General features: G+C 33.8%; 2 protein-coding genes across 4 annotated transcripts in view; one reads left to right on the forward strand and one right to left on the reverse strand.

The window, feature by feature from the left end:
• Nucleotides 1–17,775, reverse strand: LOC125669286 (general transcription factor IIF subunit 1-like). Its single transcript, XM_048903748.2, has 13 exons — nt 17,713–17,775; nt 14,214–14,263; nt 13,895–13,967; nt 13,388–13,599; nt 13,077–13,247; nt 11,787–11,925; nt 10,656–10,746; nt 9,133–9,274; nt 5,909–6,096; nt 5,689–5,774; nt 5,125–5,200; nt 4,061–4,145; nt 1–1,817 (listed from the first exon to the last, which is right to left on the reverse strand). The coding sequence occupies exons 1-13, from the start codon at nt 17,737–17,739 to the stop codon at nt 1,613–1,615; spliced, it is 1,545 nt and encodes a 514-aa protein (XP_048759705.1). The 5' UTR covers nt 17,740–17,775; the 3' UTR covers nt 1–1,612.
• LOC125669296 (uncharacterized) overlaps nt 11,306–22,372 on the forward strand; it is a 17,683-nt gene continuing 6,616 nt past the window's right edge. The window contains exons 1-4 of one of the 3 annotated variants that reach the window (XM_048903766.2): nt 11,306–11,415; nt 20,352–20,386; nt 20,535–20,609; nt 22,240–22,372. The exon at nt 22,240–22,372 is cut by the window's right edge and continues 51 nt beyond it. In XM_048903766.2, coding sequence (XP_048759723.2) covers nt 11,403–11,415; nt 20,352–20,386; nt 20,535–20,609; nt 22,240–22,372 — 256 coding nt within the window. In that variant the 5' untranslated portion in view covers nt 11,306–11,402. Of the gene's footprint in view, nt 11,416–17,928; nt 18,023–20,351; nt 20,387–20,534; nt 20,610–22,239 lie in introns of those variants that run through there. The other 2 variants (XM_048903765.2, XM_048903767.2) reach the window with 2 other exon arrangements.

Below are 22,372 nucleotides of genomic sequence, written 5' to 3' on the forward strand. Positions count from 1 at the left end.
TTTATGTCATGAAAAATTTATTTGTCAATACATGTACATGTAAAGTAATGGCAAATTAATTCAACCACTTTGTTTCCAAATGTAATCGTACAATGACCGATACTTTGATAATGCAGTCAAACAGTAACAACAGTCACACTAATGATGACACTATTAAACAGGATCTACTACAATCTACAGTGTTACTACAAAGTCATTTTCATTCCTTCTAGTTTTAAAACATATAAAGAACTTATTGGATATAACGAATTATGTTTATGATGAATCAAAATTGTTCATCCCCAGCACTTTACTATAGGTGTCTTTTACTGTACAGAGTTGAAACAAATGCGAGTGACTTTCGATGGCTTGAACTTTGAAGTTCTCCATCTTTTGAAGTGAAGTCATGGTTCTTTTTTTCCCTCTGTATACATGATATAAGTAAGCTAATTTACTCTTGATCCCTCGAATTTTCAATCTCTCAATGTTCTTCATCTCTTGAAGTAATTTTGGATCCTGTTAAACTTATTTCATTATATTTCACTCTTGAAAAGTCAAAGCATCCAGTGTGTCTACAAATTGTCCATCAAGCGGGTAAAATTGAAATGGCTTGCACCGACAGTGTATACAGTTAATTGGGTGTTTCTATACATGTGACACTTCTACCTGATCATTGTAGGTGATATATAAGTGTAAATTTCAGCTATCATAAAATACCAATCAATCAAATCAGATTTTGTCACAATGTCTGTATGACAGGTTTTGCTCATAAACTTCTTTCACAAGAATTGAGTGGTAACAAAAGCAATATGTTAGTATAATATAGGATTTAAAATATATCATTTGGATAGCTGATTTCCAGATTTGGTCAACTTTTAAAAGCTCAAACTTTTGATCTCTGAAAGTTTTTTGGCATTCCCATGAACTTTTGAGTAATTGAGAGTCACCTGTATCGTGGTTTCACAATTTGTTGTTGAACACATGTTCGTTGTGCTAGGCCACAAAATCAAGAGATCAACAAAGTAGTTTTTGCTTTAAATACCAAAAACTAATAATCAACAAAACAGTCTTTCTTGACCAAATCCACAAAATTTTATCATCATGAAAATTGATGAAACCACAGCAACACAAGGTCTGATAACAGTAAATTGCTTTACTCACAGCAACACAAGGTCTGATAACAGTAAATTGCTTTATAAACAGCAACACAAGGTCCGATAACAGTAAATTGCTTTACTCAGTTCATCCATGATGGAAAGCTTTTGTCTCTTCACCCAGCAAAATATTGTTTCTCTGAGGTCTATCAGACTCTGATAATGGCATATTCTCAAATTCATTCATCTGCTTTATAGTTACAAATTAAAATTCACAATCAAAAGACATAAAATACATCCGATACAAAATATTCACATGTACAGTGATAACACACATGATGCTAATCAACGAGCATGTCTGTCACTCTATATGAAAGACTGGGGGCATTTTTTTTCACTTCCAGTTTTCAGAATGCAACTCTTGGAACAGATCGTAAATTATGCAGAACCTCTGCACTTGTCAGAGGGAGCATCACAGCACTTCTTGCTCATCCTTAGGTTGTGTAAATAACTTTTTCCTCAACCTGAATTCTCGAACATCAATCTTTTTTGAGAGAAAAATACATCTTCTTGTTGATAATCTTCTTGTCTGGCTGGATCTTTTTGAGGTATTTTGTCAGAGTACTTGTCATTTCCTCTTTGCTCATGTTAACCTTTTTGGACTTGAATTTTTTTAGGAGTTCTTTTGCAGTCATTGGTTTTCTCATCAAGTACCGACGTATCGCTTCCTCTGTAATTCCAGCACTGTAAAACAAGAAATCAACATCATACAGTATCTCTTGAGAATTTCAAAAAAAATATTTGAAACATGTTACAAAGTTGAAATAATTGAACATATTTTGTTCTAATTTTCACTGACAATATACAAGTCACAAAGATAGAAAGATCTGTAGTTTTATGCCATCTTTATAATACTCAACATTATAAAGAATTTAATCTTGTATGCCCCTTAACAACAAGATCTGCCCCCCTGTGGGACACATTCAAACTATTCTGGACCAAAATGACCCTGCTTCTAATGTCTTTCAATCAAAAAATTGTCATCAAATATTTCAGACTTTTGTATACACCGGGCCAAAATTGAAAATTGATTTGTTTGATGTACTCCGACCGACCTGTCAAATTTGCTCCTACCCGATCATTTTTTTCAGCAATTTTAAATTTCAGGGTTTTTTTTGGTTCCCTTGAAAAATAGAAAATTCTCCTTACTTTAAAACTAAATATTAAAAAATTTCATGATATTAAAAAACAAACAAACAAAAACACCTACCTACCGACCCACCTTGAAAAATGTGGGTCGGAGTACATCAAACAAAAATATTTTTAATGATGGCCCCAGTGATCTTAGACATGGCCAAATGATATCGAGTCAGGGTTATGATGCACTGTCTGATCATAGGCAACTTTTTTGTGATGCCTCTACAAAGTGATAAAGCTTCACAGGTTTAGATTATTGGAGTCCCTGTGGTGGCCTGTTATGAACCTACTCTACTTCAAATTTGCCCTTCTTCCAATATCACAGAGACATTTTACACGTCAAGGGTTTGTGACTGCCATTTGAAGAGTCTGATGTGATTGATATTGTAGAAATTTAGAGAAAGCAGTTAAGAAGGTATTCTACATAATCATCATGGCTGACTTCCTTTTAAAACATGGATAAAAATATAAATATCAGCAATATTTGTCTATTCATACTGTGGTACAGGACCAGTAACTTTGCATGGTTGCTGTGGACCAGTGAGTACAAATGCTAGCTGTTTGCATGGTATTAAAATATTAAAATAGCTGTGTTTTTATTTCAAACTTTACATACACATAATTTATTTTGTAGTACTGTAAAAGTGGTTAGGTTAAGTACGCGTTTTTCCACGTCCAACATTACGCGTGGGGGAAAAATATGTGGTAATTTAATATAATATATATTATATCAAATATTTATAACATTACGCGTGGGGGAAATTTATGTGCTTTTTATGAGACTGTGTAATTAGTGTAAATTTCCACCACGGGTAAATAATTACTTTTACAGTAAGTTGATGACAATATGAAGGATGCTTTTCTGAATGAAATTAACAGACTAAAGGCTTATATATTGTGAAGTGGGTCAGGGTAATGAATATTGAAAGTGCATGGGAATCTCAATACCACAGAATTCTGATTTCAGTTTAGTTCACAGTATTATAATTCCACAGATTTGTAAATGGTGAAAATGATTTAATGGGACTGTTACATACTATGCATGATTCAGCATGAATTTAATTGGCAACAGTTTTAAACTCACATTAAACTATTTGCTTCAGTATTTTATTGTGATTAATATTGCTTACATACTCTTGTGTACCAGATATATCTAGATCAAACTAGTCAGTCTTCTCATGCTTAGGGTTAGCTATTAGTATTTATCAAATGCTGTGAATAATTGATAACAGGACACAAACAAAACACATTTGAATCAGGGCGTAACTATCATATGTGTGTTGATTACAGTAAGTTTTCAGGTACATAAAACAAATTGACATGTGGTATATATTATCTTGTAATCTAACTTCAGTATTTCTAATTATAAATATTCATGTTTATATTATTTTTTAAAGAAAGGTACAATAATGATATGGAACAAGTGGATATTCCTGTACAATTTATTCATTCAATCCCTTCTCTTCTAGTAAATAAGGATTTAGAGATATTTAAACTGCTGTTACTAAAGGCTGTATATTTTATGAGACCATTGACATCACAGAAATATGTACCAAAGGGAAACAAGTACATGTATATCTACAGTATTACTGTTTGAGAAAAGAGTATATTAAATGTGGCTGCCCACTCAAAAAAGTAGGTTTCCTCTGGGTATTCTGGTTTTCTTCCACATCAATGAACCCCTCACGTAAATATCAGACCAGATGAGAAGTATAAATATAAGTTGTAGAACTGGTTTGTTAATTGTTGAAAGTAAATGAAGTATAAACTTATAAGAAGTGTGTCAATACCTTGGTGTCTTGCCACTGGCCCCTGGGCTCTCTGTTCTGGACTTCTTTGAGGCAACATCTTCAGACTCTAACTTTCTTTTCTGGGCTAAAATTGGAGAACAAATTAAAGAAATAGTAGTGGTTGATATATGGCAATGTTCACCTGAGTCACCTTTTTCTTACATGACTTCAAAGCTATGACCCAACACTATGCCATAACCTTAAACTGCAATGTACATTTGGCTGTTTGCTCACTGCAGTTTCATCAATTCTAATGGATTTGTCCGACAAAAAAACCCCACTTAGTTGATACATAATTTTGAGAAAAGCTACCCTGTGTTCTTCCTTTGTGAGCAAATTCCATTATTTGTATATTTAACTCCATTATGACTGCCTTGGGGACCACAGTGTAAATAAACTTGCTAAAACTATGAAGGGTGCTTGCCTTCCATATATGCATTTATTTTCACATATTCAAAATTTAGTGCAATGTGAGCTGATGAACTGTTTAGCATGAATTAGCACTTTGGTCATGTACAGTAATAGATACAATGTATAGAAAATTTCATATTTTAGTACAATTAACACTCTTGCTTCAGTGTCGTATGGTTCCCAGTAAAATAAGTAAAAAAAGACATTTCTAAAAAAAATCATTTGGGAAACTTTTCTTGCTCCATTTGACCCCAGGGCCAATGGTCTGAACAATGTCAACCACTTTATGTTAGCAATATTCTTGAGAAGATTTTATCCTATACATACATGTACGTATGTATTCCTTTGTGAAACATTATACCCTACCGTAGGCCAACATTGGCCCCAGCAGCCATAGTTTCAAGAAACTTTAATCTATAATGCACAAGTATTCTTGCATTTCAATGGGTCAATTTGTAGCCAATTTGCTCTTGAATAAAAATAAATCAAAATTGAATAAGTTGAAAAGGTGTTAAAGTGTTTATACACAGACAAACAAAATCAGACGAATTGCAATCAGAGAAGCTCATTTGAACTCCCTAAAAATATTTACAGTTGCTTATATTCTTGTATACTGAGGTATAACTACAATTTTAGACATCTAGAACATCTACCTTTCTTATCCTCTCCCTCTCCTGAACTGGGTGTGACAGATCGGGGTACAGGTGAACTCCTTTCTTTTTTATTTTTCTAAAAAATTTCAACCTTCAGAATGCATATCATGCATCATCATATATACATATATTTTGGTAATTTCAATATTCCAATTCCAGAATTCAAAGAAATACATATAGTTGAATTTGGTCCAAAAGTGGGTTCACATATACTGTACATGTAGTCAATATGGTCGTAATTCTGACCGTAATTCAAAACTACATAAATAACAAACCTGTCTGTATACATTTATTTCTAGATACTGTAGGTAAGATACCAAATAATTAGGATTTTTACAACGAATGTATGACATAACAAACACATGAATTTCCTGCCACTTTCTTTGAAATGATCAAAAATTGTATTTTGGTCTCAAAAACTATGGGTCACATACATCAATCAAAATTTTGTTTTTGTCTACGTGTATTTCGATGTTTGAATTACTACTAAATTTAACATACATCAATAATGCATAAATTTCAGAGCCAAATATGGCTATTGTTGACCCTAGCCTTTTCACATACCTGCATGAATATAACTGAGGCCAGATTTTCTTCCTTCTCTATATCAGAATCACTGTCTGAACTGGAACTACTGCTGCTCTCTGAGCCTGTTTTTAGTGAATAAATAATTAACAATCAGTGACAAGTGCATTCTATGAGCTCCATTTTGCCTCGCATTGTTAGACTCACAAACCTTAACAGTAAATGTGATAAACGTTTACAAAAGGACTAGAACACAGACCATCTTTCTTCTTTTCTTTCTTGGTCTTGTCCTCATCCTCTTCCTCCTCAGCTTTGTCCGATTTCTTGTCTTCCTCCTCCTCACTTTCTTCCTCCTCAGAATCAATTAGCTTCCTCAACCCTCGTTCTTCATCCACTCCTTTTTCTTCATACGTGTTTTTCTTCTCCCTGTCCTCCATATCATCATCACTGAAAAAGTAATGAAATTTCCCTTAAAGATACTAGTATAAACAATAATGCTTCATCTAAAGAAAGTAACTTGATGCATAGCAATATTCTTTCCCAAAACTTTCTCTGAAAATGCTTATAGATGTATAATAACTTAACACAATATGGTACAAAACAAGAGGCCCACAGGCCTTATTGGTCACCCGAGTACTAGTGAAAAAGTATCCAAGGGCTATGAAATCTAGAAAAAAATTCCTGTTCTGAATATCTAGGCTAAATTCCATTGTTCAGCAACAGTATAAAACAAGATGTGTTCTTAAAACTTCACTGCCCTCAAAAGTGCATACACTAGAGAAAGGCTTTGCATAATATGATTAAAACATTAAGGAGATACTTTACATCGTCTAATGGCTGACTTCCTTTTAAAACATGGATAAAAATATAAATATTACCAATATTTGTTTATTCATTTAAAAAATCATCACCTAGCTGAGTAGCTCAGAAGGTTAGCATATCGGCTGCTGAACTGTAGATCGCGGGTTCAAGTCCAGCAGGGGTTTTCATTTTTTTCCCCAGATTGCTTTCTACTAAAACTACATTTTTCGACTAAATAAAGTATATTTGAAAGTTTTCAATTTCATATCCCCAATGTATATATCCTCCACTTGTCATTTATATCAAATTTCTCTGGTGTAGCATACCTCCTTAAAAGAACTATAGATCGCGGGTTCAAGTCCAGCAGGGGTTTTCATTTTTTTTTTCCAGATTGCTTTCTACTAAAACTACATTTTTCGACTAAATAAAGTATATTTGAAAGTTTTCAATTTCATATCCCCAATGTATATATTGTCATTTATATCAAATTTCTCTGGTGTAGCATACCTCCTTAAAAAATACGACTAATTTGGACCCATCCTAGAGTCAAAACCCTGGGTTGTGAAATTCACCATTTTTTGTACATCCTTTTCTGCTATTCCTAAGTATGCATTTAGATTTTATACAGTATCAGCAAACTTTCACAAAAATACTATATACTAAGTTTGGCCCCACCCTGGGGATCATCAAATTTACAATTTTGGTAAAGGACTACCTGCTTTTTCTAAATATTCACTTAGTTTCATTTAATATCAATAACACTAAAGACGATGTTATTCAAGTGTTTTACACATAAACACTATATAGTAAGTTTGGCCTCACTCTGGGTATCATGAAATTTACAATTAGAGGCCTTCCTGCTCTACATCACTATGTATTTAGTTTTTCTTAAACATGTGCGGCTGTAGAGAAGAAGATTTTTGAAAATTGGTCAATTTTGGGCAGTTTTTGCCCTGCCCCCAAGGCCCCAGGGGTGCAGGAATCCTGAAATTTACAATTTATGTCTCCCTTGTTCCAAACATGCTTCATACCAAATTTGAAAAGAATAGGAATGGTATTTAGGCCAATTCAACTTAATTGATAGATTATCATCCCTGCCCGCCCCTCAAAAATCAACCCGCCCTGAATTTTTTTATTTTGCGAAACTTGCAATTTCCGGAAAATTTTCATGTCCGACTCCAGTATTTACACTTCTTGTTTACATTTCTGGTATAGCAACGTGAAGAAAATAGATATGGTTTTCTTAATTTCTCGCGTTCTTACAGGCGTAAATCTTGAAGAAGTTTAGTATCTTTCTGCGTTTGAAATTATAGTTTAACTTGGAATTCGTCTGTGAAATAAGCATAAATTGATATCCATCTGGCATTAAATGATGCACTTCTGTTGACTAAAACTCATTTGTCATTAATATTTTTCTCAGAAAATAAAATTAAAAAATAAAATCCTCCCACCCGCCCCATACTTTTTGGTGACCCTGAATGATGATCTACTAATTAAGTTGAATTGGCCTTATCAAGACGAAGTTAAAAATGTCTATTGTTCACACATTTAATAACTGATCATTTTGGCCCCACCCTGATACCAAAAACTCCTACCCCTGGGATTGTCAAATTTACAATTTTGGTAAAGGACTACCTGCTCTTTCTAAATATTCATTTAGTTTCAATTTACACAGCAGGGTTAAGGTGTCCCGAATAAAGTTAAAACAAACATCATAAAATGTACCTCGGTGCACTTTACACTATATGACGTCACAATATAAAATTACGTCACGACGTACAGGTCTATAGTTGTATCGCGGGGAAAATGTCATAATATGTTCTCGCTATTTACTGCCGTTATCTAGTGTTTAAACTGTATAATTATGTTTGAATCTGTTTGTCAGATGATTTTTTTTCCCAGTTTTCTTTGATAGTATATAAGTCTCATAATTTTATATATATAGTGTGCACGAAAGACTGAAAAGTAATCTTTATATTACTTCGTGACCTTCAAATCGCCCCCGATGTATATAGTCATTTGGAATAAAGAAAACCAACGCATGTACATATTGACTCGGCACAAGTGAAAGATGACGATATTTTATTTCGATCAAGGCATATTCTTATAGGTAAATAGTTGCAGATTGAGGATTTTGATACGGAAGGTATAATATTTTGCCTCGTTTAGATATGATTTGGATGTGAATGTGGAAAATGCCCAACATTTGAGTTGAGATAATGGAAATTGCTATATTTGAGAGAACATTGTACCGATCCGTATCACTTTCTAAATTTACCATATCAATGTCGACATATCAAGCCTAAACTGCATATGATTTGAGTGCATCTTTCACCTGTGCCGAGGTGATAAACAACTAAAAGTCTAGCGGATAAAAATAGCTCCTAGTCACCTGTATAACGAAGTAATAGTTAAGCGAAGGATTTCCCCACGTGATACGATGTTTATGTATTGACAAACGATTTTTATTAAAAATATGCGACGCTTGGAGGAATTTCACTTTAATATGAATATGCTGTTATTACCTGTTATTTTACTCGGGACACCCCGCTGTGTAGTATCAATAGCACTAAAGAAGATGTTATACGTAAACACTATATTCATGCAGTCCGTGATATAGTCCGTCTCTGTCATTTACCCACCATTGCATTTCCTGATATAGTCTACATCTGTATTGTTTACCTGCTGGAGTCCGTGATATAGTCCACTTCTTTGTCATCAAAGTCACCCTCATCACTCTCCTCAACAGCCTCATCATCAGAATTGTGTTTGGCAGTTCTCTTGTTCTTTAGATTTTTCTTACCCTTCTTCTTAGGTTTAGAATCTATCAAAAATTCAGTTCTTATTGCAGACCTTTCAAGATACAATGCATACAAATATTTAAAGATAAGAGGTCCATGAACCAAAATGCTCAAATGAGGCACCTTTCAGACAGGTGACTCTCGATAACTTGAGTTCAAGGGACCTAGATAAAACTTTTGAGTCATCAAAAGCTTGAAAGTCGAGTCAAATCCGGAAATTAAAGGTCCGACCATTATGGTTCAGATTTTATAGTAACCGGAGTGCATGGCATTGTTCCGACATGCTGTCCTATATATTCTTTGGTAATTCAAATTGAATTGATTTTTAAAAAATGCAACTTTATTCTGCATAGATAAAAAGATTTTTTAAAGTTTATGTATTTATTTGTTCTTTTCTCATGTTAAGATAGATATGAATGTACATATTTATAAGACCTCCTACATTATGAATTTTCGCAGTCATAACAACACCAGGCATAATAGTCACAATTTCCAGTCAATTTACACAAAGCACACGCTCTAATAAATAGTGACGTTTCCTTGACGTATCTCTAAATTCTATTCTCAAAATTGTTGTCTCACTGTCAAGTCCAAACAAGTCTTAAATTTTATCTATAGTCGAATTATATCACCAAAACAAAGCGCAGGAGGAGGGTTAAATTCAATGAAACTAAGAAATGCAGGGAATATGTAACCTATAGACACCTAATTAACACGGCCGAGCTAGCCCCAGGCATTCACCAATATCCAGGTAAGTCCAAGTAGAAATAATCATACTCGGGAGTGATGGTGTGTATACGCTACCACCACTTCCAGAGATCGAGAGTAAAAAACAATGTAATGTGTTTTACGAGACCAAAATTTCACTTCAAGAAATCGAGAGATTGAGAGTAAATTTGCTTTGTTATATAGAGAAGATAATCAGGACCGTGATTTCGCTTCAAAAAATAAAAAACTTCATGAAATCGAAGTTCAAGTCATCTCGAGTCACCTGTATTCAAATACTCATTATTTAGAATACTAATAGCTTTTAAAAAATTCAAAACTCTGGTTCCATGGTTTGGGCTTTGAACAAAACTAAATATACATATGTGCATTATATAATAGCTGTGTTCAAAGGTTTTTATTGTTATTATCGTTAATTTGTGATACACTACACAAATAAACTGTGTATTGTGGGAACAAGAATCACATAGTACTTAGTTATATACAGGAATCTGATATCCTAATCACTTTTTTATTACATTAAAACATTCCATGTTTTCAAGGGCTGTGAACTTGTTAAGCAGGCTGTATTCATTGAACAGCTGTCAGTGTATTTACCAAATCTGTCCATTAATGTGCAAGCTCATCTGGGCCTATTTAAATGTGAAGGTTTACATCTCATTAAAGAGGTTACTCTACCTTCATCTTCCTCATCTGGCCCCTCCCCATCATCCTCATCCTCATTTCCATCATCAGAAAAATTTGTCCAGTCCTCATCCTCAGTAATTAACTATAATGTCAACAAAAATCTTGTACCATATACATTGTATATGAAAGAAATGTGAACAAGCTCACATACCCCACATCCCCACAATGACAATGCTGTATACATAATGAATGACGATACTTATGCCTCTGTGCTACATGTATATGGTACTATTTTTATGCATGTGAGTAGATGACATTACTCAAGTCATAAGTAATATTGTTTAGAAATGTAAATTGTGTAAAATATCAAAACAGAAATATTCTAATTACATATGGCTTGAAAACCGGTTTCACAAAAGTTGCTCCAAATAGTATATTTTTAGCCAGACTTCTATGTTCAAAAGGGGCATAACTCCCATGAAAAAGTCAAAATGCACATCTACACAGTATGTCCAAATTATATACAAAGTTACATAACATTCAGTGGCTTCAGAGGAGTGGCCAAACTTCCATGTTCAAAGGGGGCATAACTCCCAGAAAAAAAAAATCAAATCAGAATTTTCCACAAACATGCACACCTACACAGAGGTCTCTAGCAACTGCAAAGTTTCATGAAATTCTGTTCTGCAGTTTCAGAGGAGTTGTGCTGACAAAAACAGGACTGATGAAGGCCAAACTTCTAAGTATAAAAGAGACATAACTCCCAAGAGAAATATCAAATAGGGATTTCCTGTGAATATGCATCTACACAGTAAGTACTTATCAATAAAACTACAAAGTTTCATGAAATTCTGTTATGCGATTTCAGAGTAGTTGCACTGACAAGAACAGAAATGATAGAGTGACTGATGGGTCAAAAACATTATACCCTCCACCCATTAAATAGATAGACATGTTCTTTAGAAATGAAAAGCATTATACACTAATTGTACCTAATAAAGAAATCTAGCACAAAGGATATTTGAACAAAGCAGGATTAAAATGGTTCACTGATGCAGATGATTATCAATCATTTCCAAGAGATTCATTTGTCTATTCATCCATAGGACTAAAGCTTACAGATGACATAAATACATTTTGAAGAATAGCAATATTTAACAATATTCATATCATTAAACTTACAAATTCATTTTTCTCCTTTTTCTTTTTTCCTTTGGTCTTCGTTTTTGCTTTATCTTCTTCATCTGGATTTACAATTTCTTCCTCATTCCTCACACGATTTCTCACCATCACTGAGAACAGATTCATTGTTTTGTCTCGTCTGAAATATCCAAAGTCACTTTAAATTTAATGATGTTCAATATTGCTGTTGAGCACTTTGAACGAGAGCTTACAGAGACTGCATACCTCAGCCATGGCTTTCTATCGATACCAATCACGATTCCAGTGTAATATCATAATCAATTCAAATTAAGTTTAATAATTGTCACCCCATTCATACATGTATATCACAATGTGCCTCAAAATTAAACTTATTCTTCCTTGACCAAAGGCCTATCCTTCCTTACACTTTTATTGGCGTTTAAGATATCTAGCATACCGTATATACTCGCCTATAAGTCGGTCCGCCTATAAGTCAGTTGTATTTTTAAAGATTATTTGGTAGGAATTTGCCATTGACCCGCTTATAAGTCGGTACAAATTTTTGTCAGAATCGGTTGACAATTTCAAGTAATGCTCTAGTGTTTTTACCTATGGTTCAAAAATATTTTGAGAAATTAACAATTATGAGGTGCTCAATATCCAAGCCATATCTGTTTGGGGTTTAAAGGCAACCCTTGATCTATTATGGGCAATGATCCCTTGTTTACCTAAGCAATTATGGTCTCCTAATTACCAGTACCTGACACCATGTTTAGTGGCACCTGCAATGGGAAAACTGTTATTGTGGGATTCTGGTATAATTCATTGTATCAACTATAAAGTTTTTAAAAGTCAAGAATGATGATCTAAATCATCTGTTAACAATATTCAATCTTTTATGAAATATATTTCAGCCAGTATGCATATGAATATTTCAATATTAAATCGGGTTCGTAATTCAATTTTAAAGATAAATGATAGATTAGTTGAATTGAAAGTATTAGTTACCAGTATGTAAATAATTTTTAACTAGATAAAAATATGTACATGTAAATACTTTATACATAATTTTAAAATACATAAACAATACAATATGTCTAGTATTTGTGAACAATAATTTGTGTGGTAGTCCATGATAATCGTTGGAGTTGTTTAAAAAACACTACATTACCAATCTTCTTAGGACGCGCCTATAAATCGGATATAGAGTTGACTCCCAAAAATCCAACTTAAAGGCGAGTATATACGGTACAAACTGACAAATTCACAAACTAACAACCAGGAGTGACAACATAACCTCTTTAATTCTGAAGTAATAAAACTCTATACCTGCTAAATTCTTCTTCAGCTTCCTCTGAATTGAGGTATTTGTATTTGATCATTGGACTGAATGTGTACCACTCTTCTACAGGGAATGCTTCAAATGCTCCATCGGCACACTGGGTAAAAATATAGTAAGATGTGTTCTCGGTGATTGTTCCCTCTCTCACACCCTTCATTCTGAAATAGAACAACCATATTTAATATGTTTTCTGTAAAAAAAAAAAAATGAAATCATTTGTTTGCTACTTGTGACAATTTGCCCCCCCCCCCCTTTTTTTTTTTTTTTTTTACATTAACTTGTTTAAATAAAGTCTTACTTTTTCATCTCCTTATTCTTCCCAATTTTTAGAATCCATGGCTGGGCATCTGGATTATATTTTCTGGACATGATTCCATACTTTTTGCGCCTGGCTTCGTCTTTTTGTTCCCGTCCATACTCACTACCAGCTCCAAATTTGGGGTGTACATCAATGTCATAAGCTGACTTAAACTCCTTCAGATTATTTTCTCTCTCCATCCTTATTGGTGTCTGTATAATATATCACACTCTACATGAAATAAGAAACAATGACGAAATAAAACTACCTAGTTTAACTGATGAAATATTCAGAGAGAGATTCATGAGTATCACTTTCTTGTGAATATGTAACTTACCACAAACTATTGATATGTAAGGTACATTTGTTGACTTGTCACTATTTCTCATCAAGAACACAATTCCAATCATTCAGCAATTCATGAATAAAACTTGATATACAAATTTGGCAGTAAAAACAAGCTAATATCAAGATGCAGGGAACTGCAACATTTACTGTGATACTTACCTGACTTAATTTCACAAAATCAACATCATTTCCTGTTGAAAACTTCATCATTTTATATTTCTTTTTGTGATCTCTACAATGAAATTGCCAATATCAATTCAATTAGTGTTTTACAATGTTTTTTAATATGAAATTTAAGTGTATGTATTTTTTTAAAGATGTTTTTGTATCATTCAATTAGTGTTTGACAGTATGTTTTCATACTTTTATAATATTCAAAGTGTTTAATTTTTATTTCTTATATATTAATGGAACAATCTTAATATGATAATCGAAACATTTACATTTATGATTTATAATAAATGAAACAATAACTTACTTTGGCACTCTCACAACAAATTCTTGAGTTGTGTTACTGGATGATCCAGGCTAAAAAATGAAATTGAATATAACAATAAACAATTAAACATTAATGTGCATTTTACCACATCAAAGGAGGGTGTATTTGATTTTTATCCAATAAACTCCAAACATTATACAAAAACGGCATTACATTAATACACAAATATTCAAAGAAAACAACTATACAAAGTACAAAATTATACTATTATCAGTTGCTGTAGGTCACTAACTAACTGTGTAACGAATTTATCACGTCGAAGACCTGTAACTGTATATGTGGATCATGTAGCACTGTCACTGCCCTATAGCTGTTAATAAATGACTTGTCTGTATGTCATCATTTAATAGATTGTGGAGCAATTTCATCAAAATTTCTTCAATGATAGATTTGATCAAAGTCTCAATTTTTATCTGTCTCTTACATGTACTTTTATAAACAAATAAATATTGAAAGATCTATGGTGATATTTCAGGTTGTGTCAATGAAATATTTCAGTGATAATGCGTACCAAAGTCTTGCAAACATGGAACATAACAGTGTAATCCAGTTGAGATTCGGCTGGGCTGGATGCCCATCAGTCCAAATATCCAGCCGAGCTGAATCTCAGCTGAGATTATGTAACACTGATGTCCATTTCAATGTCACCCTCACCATATTTCATAACAGCCACAGAATCGCCCATCTCATTAATGACATCATTGACAAAGTGAGATTCACTTTTAAGAACTATGACAAAGAAGTTTTACCATTATGGTTGACAGTAACGATCTTGAATCACGATCAAACTGCCTCATGTCATGGGGGCTGACATCATTTCATTTCCCAGCTAAATATCATCATACGTTTTAAAGTCTCTGATTGGATGATGCCTGTGGAATCAGCCAATGACATGCCTCCTTTTATAAATACCCCTATTAGTCTAGTTCCCATTCCAGCCACTCATTGATCACTCTAAATGATCAATGAGTGGTAGGCACGGGAACAAGATTGACGTTTTATTTTTTTCTCATGATTCAACAAGGAACAGTCAGCAGAAGAAATTAAAAAACAACAGTGAACGAGTACTTTTATTTTTATTCCAATTTTGACTAAATTTGGGTCGGTGCTCCCGTAAAACAGATATTTAATAAAGTTGGCCTTACGTCGGCTGGTGTTATATTCCCTGTGTTAAATGAATAGATAGATCCTGTAGTTACCCTCATATATTCTCCTCTTTAATATTTAGATGTTACTGCCACTGGACGTTTTGCACAAGGAGAATATTCCATAACTATTAAATATATATCGTCGACTGCCCTATTTCGGTGACTGACCAGAATCGGTGAACTTTTGTTTACGTGTGCGCGTTGTCGTTTCCGGGTGTAGATTGCGTCATCAATTTCGCCGTAGTGTTTGCAAATATATATAGAGTATATCTTCAATTTCCCCCCGAAAATGAACTACTAGAAGGAGAGTCAGTCTATGCGAAAGTTTTTTGGACCACACAGGACATTTGGTCCTGTGTAATCAATGAACACTCCGGACCAAACCAAATTTTGTCAGACCGAAAAACCTAATGTAAAAAAGTGAAACATGTGAAAATGCAAAACCAAGGAAATCTTATTTATTATACTAGTAATACTATACCAGGGATCCCTCCCGTATAATACTTTAGACAGTCCATGCGGTTTTAATCACATTCATTTACGTATTTGGATTTGTGTGCTATTTTTTACTTATAACAAACATTTAAATGACTCAGGGTTCGAAATTAACTCATGTCCGTAAGTCCGAGACTAGTGAAAAACGTGTCGGACTAGTGAACTCTCTATAGCACTAGTCGGTACGGACTAGTGAAAATCCGGAAATCAATCTTGAATTGGTAAAGATTTTTAGCAAGATTTGTCTGAGTCTCTTAGATGTTTGAACTTATGGTTGATTACCTGCATGGTCAAGTGTTTGCATGACTATGACAACCTGATCTTTCAAACACATGGAGTGCGTTCGAGACCGCCGTTCTTTGAACGTGCACAAATTGTCAAATTCCTGCCGATTCCGAACGCCGAGTACACATCACGAGAACGTGTTCTAGGTGCAAGAATTGCAAATAGTGTGGTCTGAGAACATGCACGTTTGTGTGCACATGTTCTTGTCATTCGCGACTCTAACACAGTAGTTCATAACACTATAGCTCATGACTTGGTCAATCGAGTGAATTTTTTGGACTTTATTGATAAAATTTCGAACTCCTGTGACTCTAAGATCTGAGCACCAAAACAACAGGAACGTCGATCTCGAACGCACTTATGGACGTTTATAAAAGGATTAACTCGGAGGTTAATATTGTATGCTTCTGAAGATCTTGAATGCGAAATAAATATGGTGGTCTCTTTTTCTTCTGTAGGTGTCAGAAATTGAATTGTTTGCAACTGTGATGTGTTTAGTTTGATTAAATACTATTGAATAAAATGGAAGATCAGTTTATGATATACTGGACGGACTAGTGAAATGCTTTGCAGACTAGTGAACATCAACAGTGACTAGTCCGTACGGACTAGTGCTTGAAAAAGTTAATTTCGAACCCTGTGACTCTGCATCAAAATAGTAAAGCTCAAAACTGGACACTGAGACATCGGACATTCCGGTCCGGTGTAAAAAAAATGATGCGTCGGACCTGAGGCACTGTACATCGGTCAGGTCCGACGTCTTTCGCATAGACTGGAGAGTATGCAAAAAATCAACACGAGCACCCCAAAAATAAGCCCATTTACTTATTACTTTTTCAAGCAAACCTTCAAATTAATATAAAGTATACCAAAAGTCTAGAATTCTACACTATGTTATTATATTCATTGACATTTAGTTGCACTTTCCTCCTGTATATACGTTTTAACAGTTACAAACTTTTGGCAAACATATATTAACAATGGCCACCAAAATAGGTGATGTCACCGTTTTAGGACCACAAATGACATGTTTCTTGTTACAAAAATATATTCAATTAACGTACCAATGAATTTGGAATTTTTGGATGAAAGTAAATGAATTCAATTACTTTAAAGGTAGGTGTGTAATTTATTTATTTAATCCAAGTGATTAATGAGAAAATCGCAGTTTATCACTAAGGTCACCGAAACTGGTCAGTCGACGATATATATATTCATAATGAAATTCTAATTTCCTGTATTTAACAGAATCATGATTATCACTTGGGACATGCCAATGGCCATTTCTTGCTTCGCTCGGTTCAACAATCACACCGTATATATCATGGACCATGGATATCGGTCTGAATAGATCAGTGGATAGAGCACCTGAATAAATATAAAATAATGCAGGAGTCCGGTCCTACATATCTTAGGTGCGATATGCACCCACTCTCTTTTTTGTTATGATCATTTTAAGTCCAGGAAAAAAATAACTGAAGCTAATCTACTGTAATGTGCAGAAATAGGGACTATCAATTCTTTACTGTGACGGTAATAAATAAATTTACCTGGCTTGGTGTGGTGTTTGTGGCCATTCTTCTCGTACACACCGGAAGTAGTAGCTTTACTTAAAGGAGTTTCGTAAATAATTTGATATGAATCATTTATTCATTGAGTAATGAGTTTTCATTTTACAAATTTATATGAGTATATTTATTAGTGTTGATTACATTAAACTCTGTCATTATTTTTGTAGGCCTTACCTTAAAAATCTACCATAAATACGAAACTGTGTGTTAGTGTAAACAATAATGGCAAGAAACGAGGAAAAGCAGCTTGGTAGACTAAATCGTTACTACTTAAAAAGACAACACGATGGTAAAAAATTAACTTCATTGAAAAAAAAGGCTAGAGCTTTTATTTACATTCCTTATAATATGTATACGGTGTGACCGTTGGACCGAGCGAAGCATGTAATGGTCATTGTAGTGTCCCAAGTGGTAATCATAATTCCGTTAAGTATGGCAGGTTATGATTCATTTAAAAATATATATTTTTAATGAAATTTTCCTTGCGCTAAAAACCCAGTAACATCTCAATATTAAAGGTGTTTATATGGGGACAACCGTTTTACAGGGTCCGCCAAATGAACGCGGGAAATAAAACACAAGGCGACGTAAACTGTGTATTGTGACGTCACATTTAGCCTCAACCTTTTTTCTCTTTTTCAAAGCAAACAATTATAAACAACAATAATACATTCCGTATGCAATGAAAAAGGCCGTTATAAAACTAAACAAACTTAACCAATAAATTCAAAATGGTACAAATGTAACCGTAATTTTATCGTATATTCTTATTTAAAGAAACTCATGAACTCGTTCATCTATTTAGTCGTATTACGGTTTTATATGTAATTATTTGCTAAAACCTGTTACAATGATAATTATACTATTCACTTTGAACAAACTGAGTGTTTAAATTACGAATTGCACGTCAGAGTCTTCTAATATATATACGGTGTGACCGTTAGACCGAGCGAAGCATGTACGTAACTCCGTGTCCCGAGTGGTAATCATAAATCCGTTAAGTACGGTAGATTATGATTCATTTATAAATATATATTTTGAATGATATTTCCTTGCGCTAAACACCCAGTAACATCTCAATATTTAAGGAGTTTATATGGGGACAACAGTTTTACATGATCCGCCTATTCATTGAACGCGGGAAATAAAACGCAAGGCGACGTAAACTGTGCATTGTGACGTCACATTTAGCCTCGACTTTTTTCTCTTTTTTCAAAGCAAACAAATTTTATAAACAACAATAATACATTCCGTATGCAATGAAAAAGGCCGTTAAAACCAAACAAAATTAACCAATAAATTCAAAATGGTAAAAAAGTAACCGTAATTTTATCGTATATTCTTATTCAACGAAACTCATGAACTCGTTCATCTATTTAGTCGTATTACGGTTTTATATGTATTTATTTGCTAAAACCTGTACCAATGATAATTATATTATTCACTTTGAACAAACTGAGTGTTTAAATTACGAATTGCACGTTAGAGTCTTCTATTATTGGCATTCAAAATAAAACACGAATAACTGTTGAAACAGGTAATGAAAAAATAAATGGCGGCGCCCATATGGATCACGAAAATTTCAGTGAACGTATATAGAGATTATCTCTTTTTCTTTTGCTGATTTTGACTTTTTTCTTTTATATACGTGTTACCTTTAGAGCCTTGCTTCGCGGACGGGCCTTCGGCCCGTCCGAGCTTCGCTCGGTATTAATACTCCGAGCACGGGCTTATGTAGACAAACAAGATCAGACACCCCCTTAGGAAAATTATTCTTAGGAAAGTGTCTTGATTTTTCTACACAAGCGCCAGCCCCTGTGCTTCGAGGCACATTCTGACTGGGTCATATTTCAATATTTATGGCTTTCTTTTCTTAAACTTCTAAGAAGAAACAAGATCATGTTGATCATGTTCCTTAATTTATTTAGGATGAATCGCCCTAGCACCAAAAGCAAACAATTTCCAGTACATTTCACTTTTATTGCATAACTAAAACAAATAGCATTTATAAACTTTTTAAATAAGAAGTAAAACTTTACTGAATATTAAGCTGAACAAATATCATTTTGAATTTTTTTAATATTACAAGACGATATATGTACGTAAGTCATATAGGCTAGATGTCGTGGTGATAAGTAATCTCAGCTGAGATTCGTCTCTGCTGGATATGCTTTCACTCGGTGAAGGTGTCAGTCCAACTATCCAGCAGAGCCAAATCTTGTGACGCCGGACGGCATCTGGGCAGTCCAAATATCCAGCCAAGCTGAATCTCGGCCAAGATTAGGTGATAAGCAGAAAGTTCTTTGTTCCGAAAACATGGAAGAACTATAGCTGTTTGGGGAATTTTTTTTAGATAAACTAGAGCTACAGGCAACATTTTCTACACTTAAACAGTCATCAAGTCCCATTCGAAAGTTGTTTGAAACTCATGGCTTTAATAAAGTTCACTTTTTGTATAATTATTCATGTTACTACAACTGATTTAAAATGTTAATAATAGCTTCATGATAATTATACCTAGATATACTTTTTATTTATTTTAAACCAATATTTCTGATATGACTGTATTCTAGTATCTACTACCAAGATGTGCATTTTCTTATTTCTTGCTTTTTTAGATTTCAAAAGAAAAAATCCTAAGCGACCAAAACTGGTAGGAAAATCTTCAGATAAATAAAAGTAGTGTATAAGATTATAGATTTAAAACTGTAATTAATATTATAACTGAAGCAAGATACTGTTGCAAACTTTATGTTCATAAGTTTTCTTTAGATCATTGATATTTATTATTTTGTTGACAGGAAACATTACATAGTGTTGATGACATTAAGCATTGGGTACCAAGCCTGAAGAAAGACATCGATTTCTACTTAAAGGTAAACTAAAAAAAATTCTTAATTTGAGGTATTAGTTATTGGAAATTATAGGGAAGGTAAACTAAACAACTGCTAAAGAAAGAATCAAATAGATCAAACAAAAATGGAGTATAATTGATAAATTCAAAGTCTTTCAATCTTTGAGATCATAGCTAACAGTTGCTATAATAGATCCAAACCAAGATAGACTTATGTCAGTGTTTGGTAAAGCACCAGACCAGAGATTAAAATTCTGGTCTACTCTGACAGATTTTCTTCAACACTGTTACACAAACAAGAGAGGAAGGTTGTATATATTGCCAGCAATTTTCATATTACAATATATTATGATAGTTATTCAGTTATGAATGTGAGCATGCATATGAATTGGGACTTTGAATGTGTATCTGAAATGTGTAATATACAATTTAGGTGTTCAATCATCAATATGGAAAGTTTTTAGCTCAAGTGAGCTATTCTGATCACTTTTTGTCCAGAGTCAGTCATATTTTTGTCGTTTTCACTAGCCAGGGGGGTTCAGTCCACTCCGCTCTCCATAATAAATGGCAACAAATCCCCCTCTCCTCTGTTACGGATAATACACGTTTTCCAAGTAATTAGTGATGTTTTTACTGGAATTCAATACACAGCTTCCGAGATATCAGCTCCTCTGTGATGGAGGTATGTTCAGTATTCTGTTAAACGCTTGGGTGGGTACAAGTTGTATGCATGTATCATAGACCATCTTCCCAAGTCAAGGTTTTCTGATGTGGAGCAGAGCAGATCAGAAATCCATGACTTGGAAAGATGATTATAGACTAGCTATGCAAATAAGGATAAAAGTTATAAAAGCGTAAATTTTGTTTATTATTATCATCTGCTATATTAAACTGACCATATCAAGGCAATTAAATTGAATATGAAATTATTTTTTATTTCCTCTTCTGCACAAGTGATACTTGCATAAAAAAAAAATGGTAATTATCGATTTTTGTTTGAGCTATTTTATTATCAAATGCTAATAAACTTACTAAAATTGTGTGTCCCAGCAGTTTGGGTGGTTGCATGATGTCTGATAATCATCCTTTAGGCAATATATGATTGCAGCGATAAGCATTTGTACCCACCGCACGTGGACAAAAGTATATTTTGCGTCTCACTTTGCAAAGGGAAATAACTATTGGGCAACTCATAAATTGCGTAATGCAATGTTTATTACGTTACTCCCAGTATTAAATTATTTTGTTGTGAAAAAATGAGAAACATATTGGGTTCCATTGTATGACACCATCAACTGAGGACTGCAATGTGCAGCGTGCCCTCTGTAATCAGGGGAATATAACTCGCACAGCATTGTGAAAAATGTAGGCCATTGAAGAAAACAAATTTTATACAAAGGGTATATATAAAGGTATTTATAAAGTCATAATTCAGAAATTCAGATGATCTGTAATTGTACTCTGAAGGTACACAGCAAGTATCATATACATGCATCAATACCTAAAAGTGTCACAAAAATGTGATAGAGGAAATAGGAAAGATAGGTAGCTGACAATGTGAATGATAGACAGACAAATAGAAAGCAAACATAAAGTGCCCCACAGTTTCAACAGTTTGGGACTAAAAAAACCATCTCTTTGTTTTCATGTAGCAATCTCAAGTCCCCTGCTATCCAGAGAGAAAAATTCAAGAAATCAATAAAAAGATCAACTATTTAAAACATGAATATGAAGCTTTTGTTCGGAAGCTTGAAAAACTTGATCCAAGTATGAAGGATATACCAT

Source organism: Ostrea edulis, chromosome 4, assembly GCF_947568905.1.
Source record: "Ostrea edulis chromosome 4, xbOstEdul1.1, whole genome shotgun sequence".
Classification (NCBI taxonomy): domain Eukaryota; kingdom Metazoa; phylum Mollusca; class Bivalvia; order Ostreida; family Ostreidae; genus Ostrea; species Ostrea edulis.

Excerpts from the sequence above, each read along its gene's own strand:
- LOC125669286 (XM_048903748.2), bottom strand. The coding sequence starts at position 17,739 with ATGGCCACAAACACCACACCAAGCCAG. Across the intron at positions 13,968-14,213 it reads TTTGTTGTGAGAGTGCCAAA|AGATCACAAAAAGAAATATA; the intron begins GTAAGTTATTGT and ends ATTTCATTGTAG. Across the intron at positions 5,775-5,908 it reads GAAAGAAAAGAAGAAAGATG|GCTCAGAGAGCAGCAGTAGT; the intron begins GTCTGTGTTCTA and ends CACTAAAAACAG.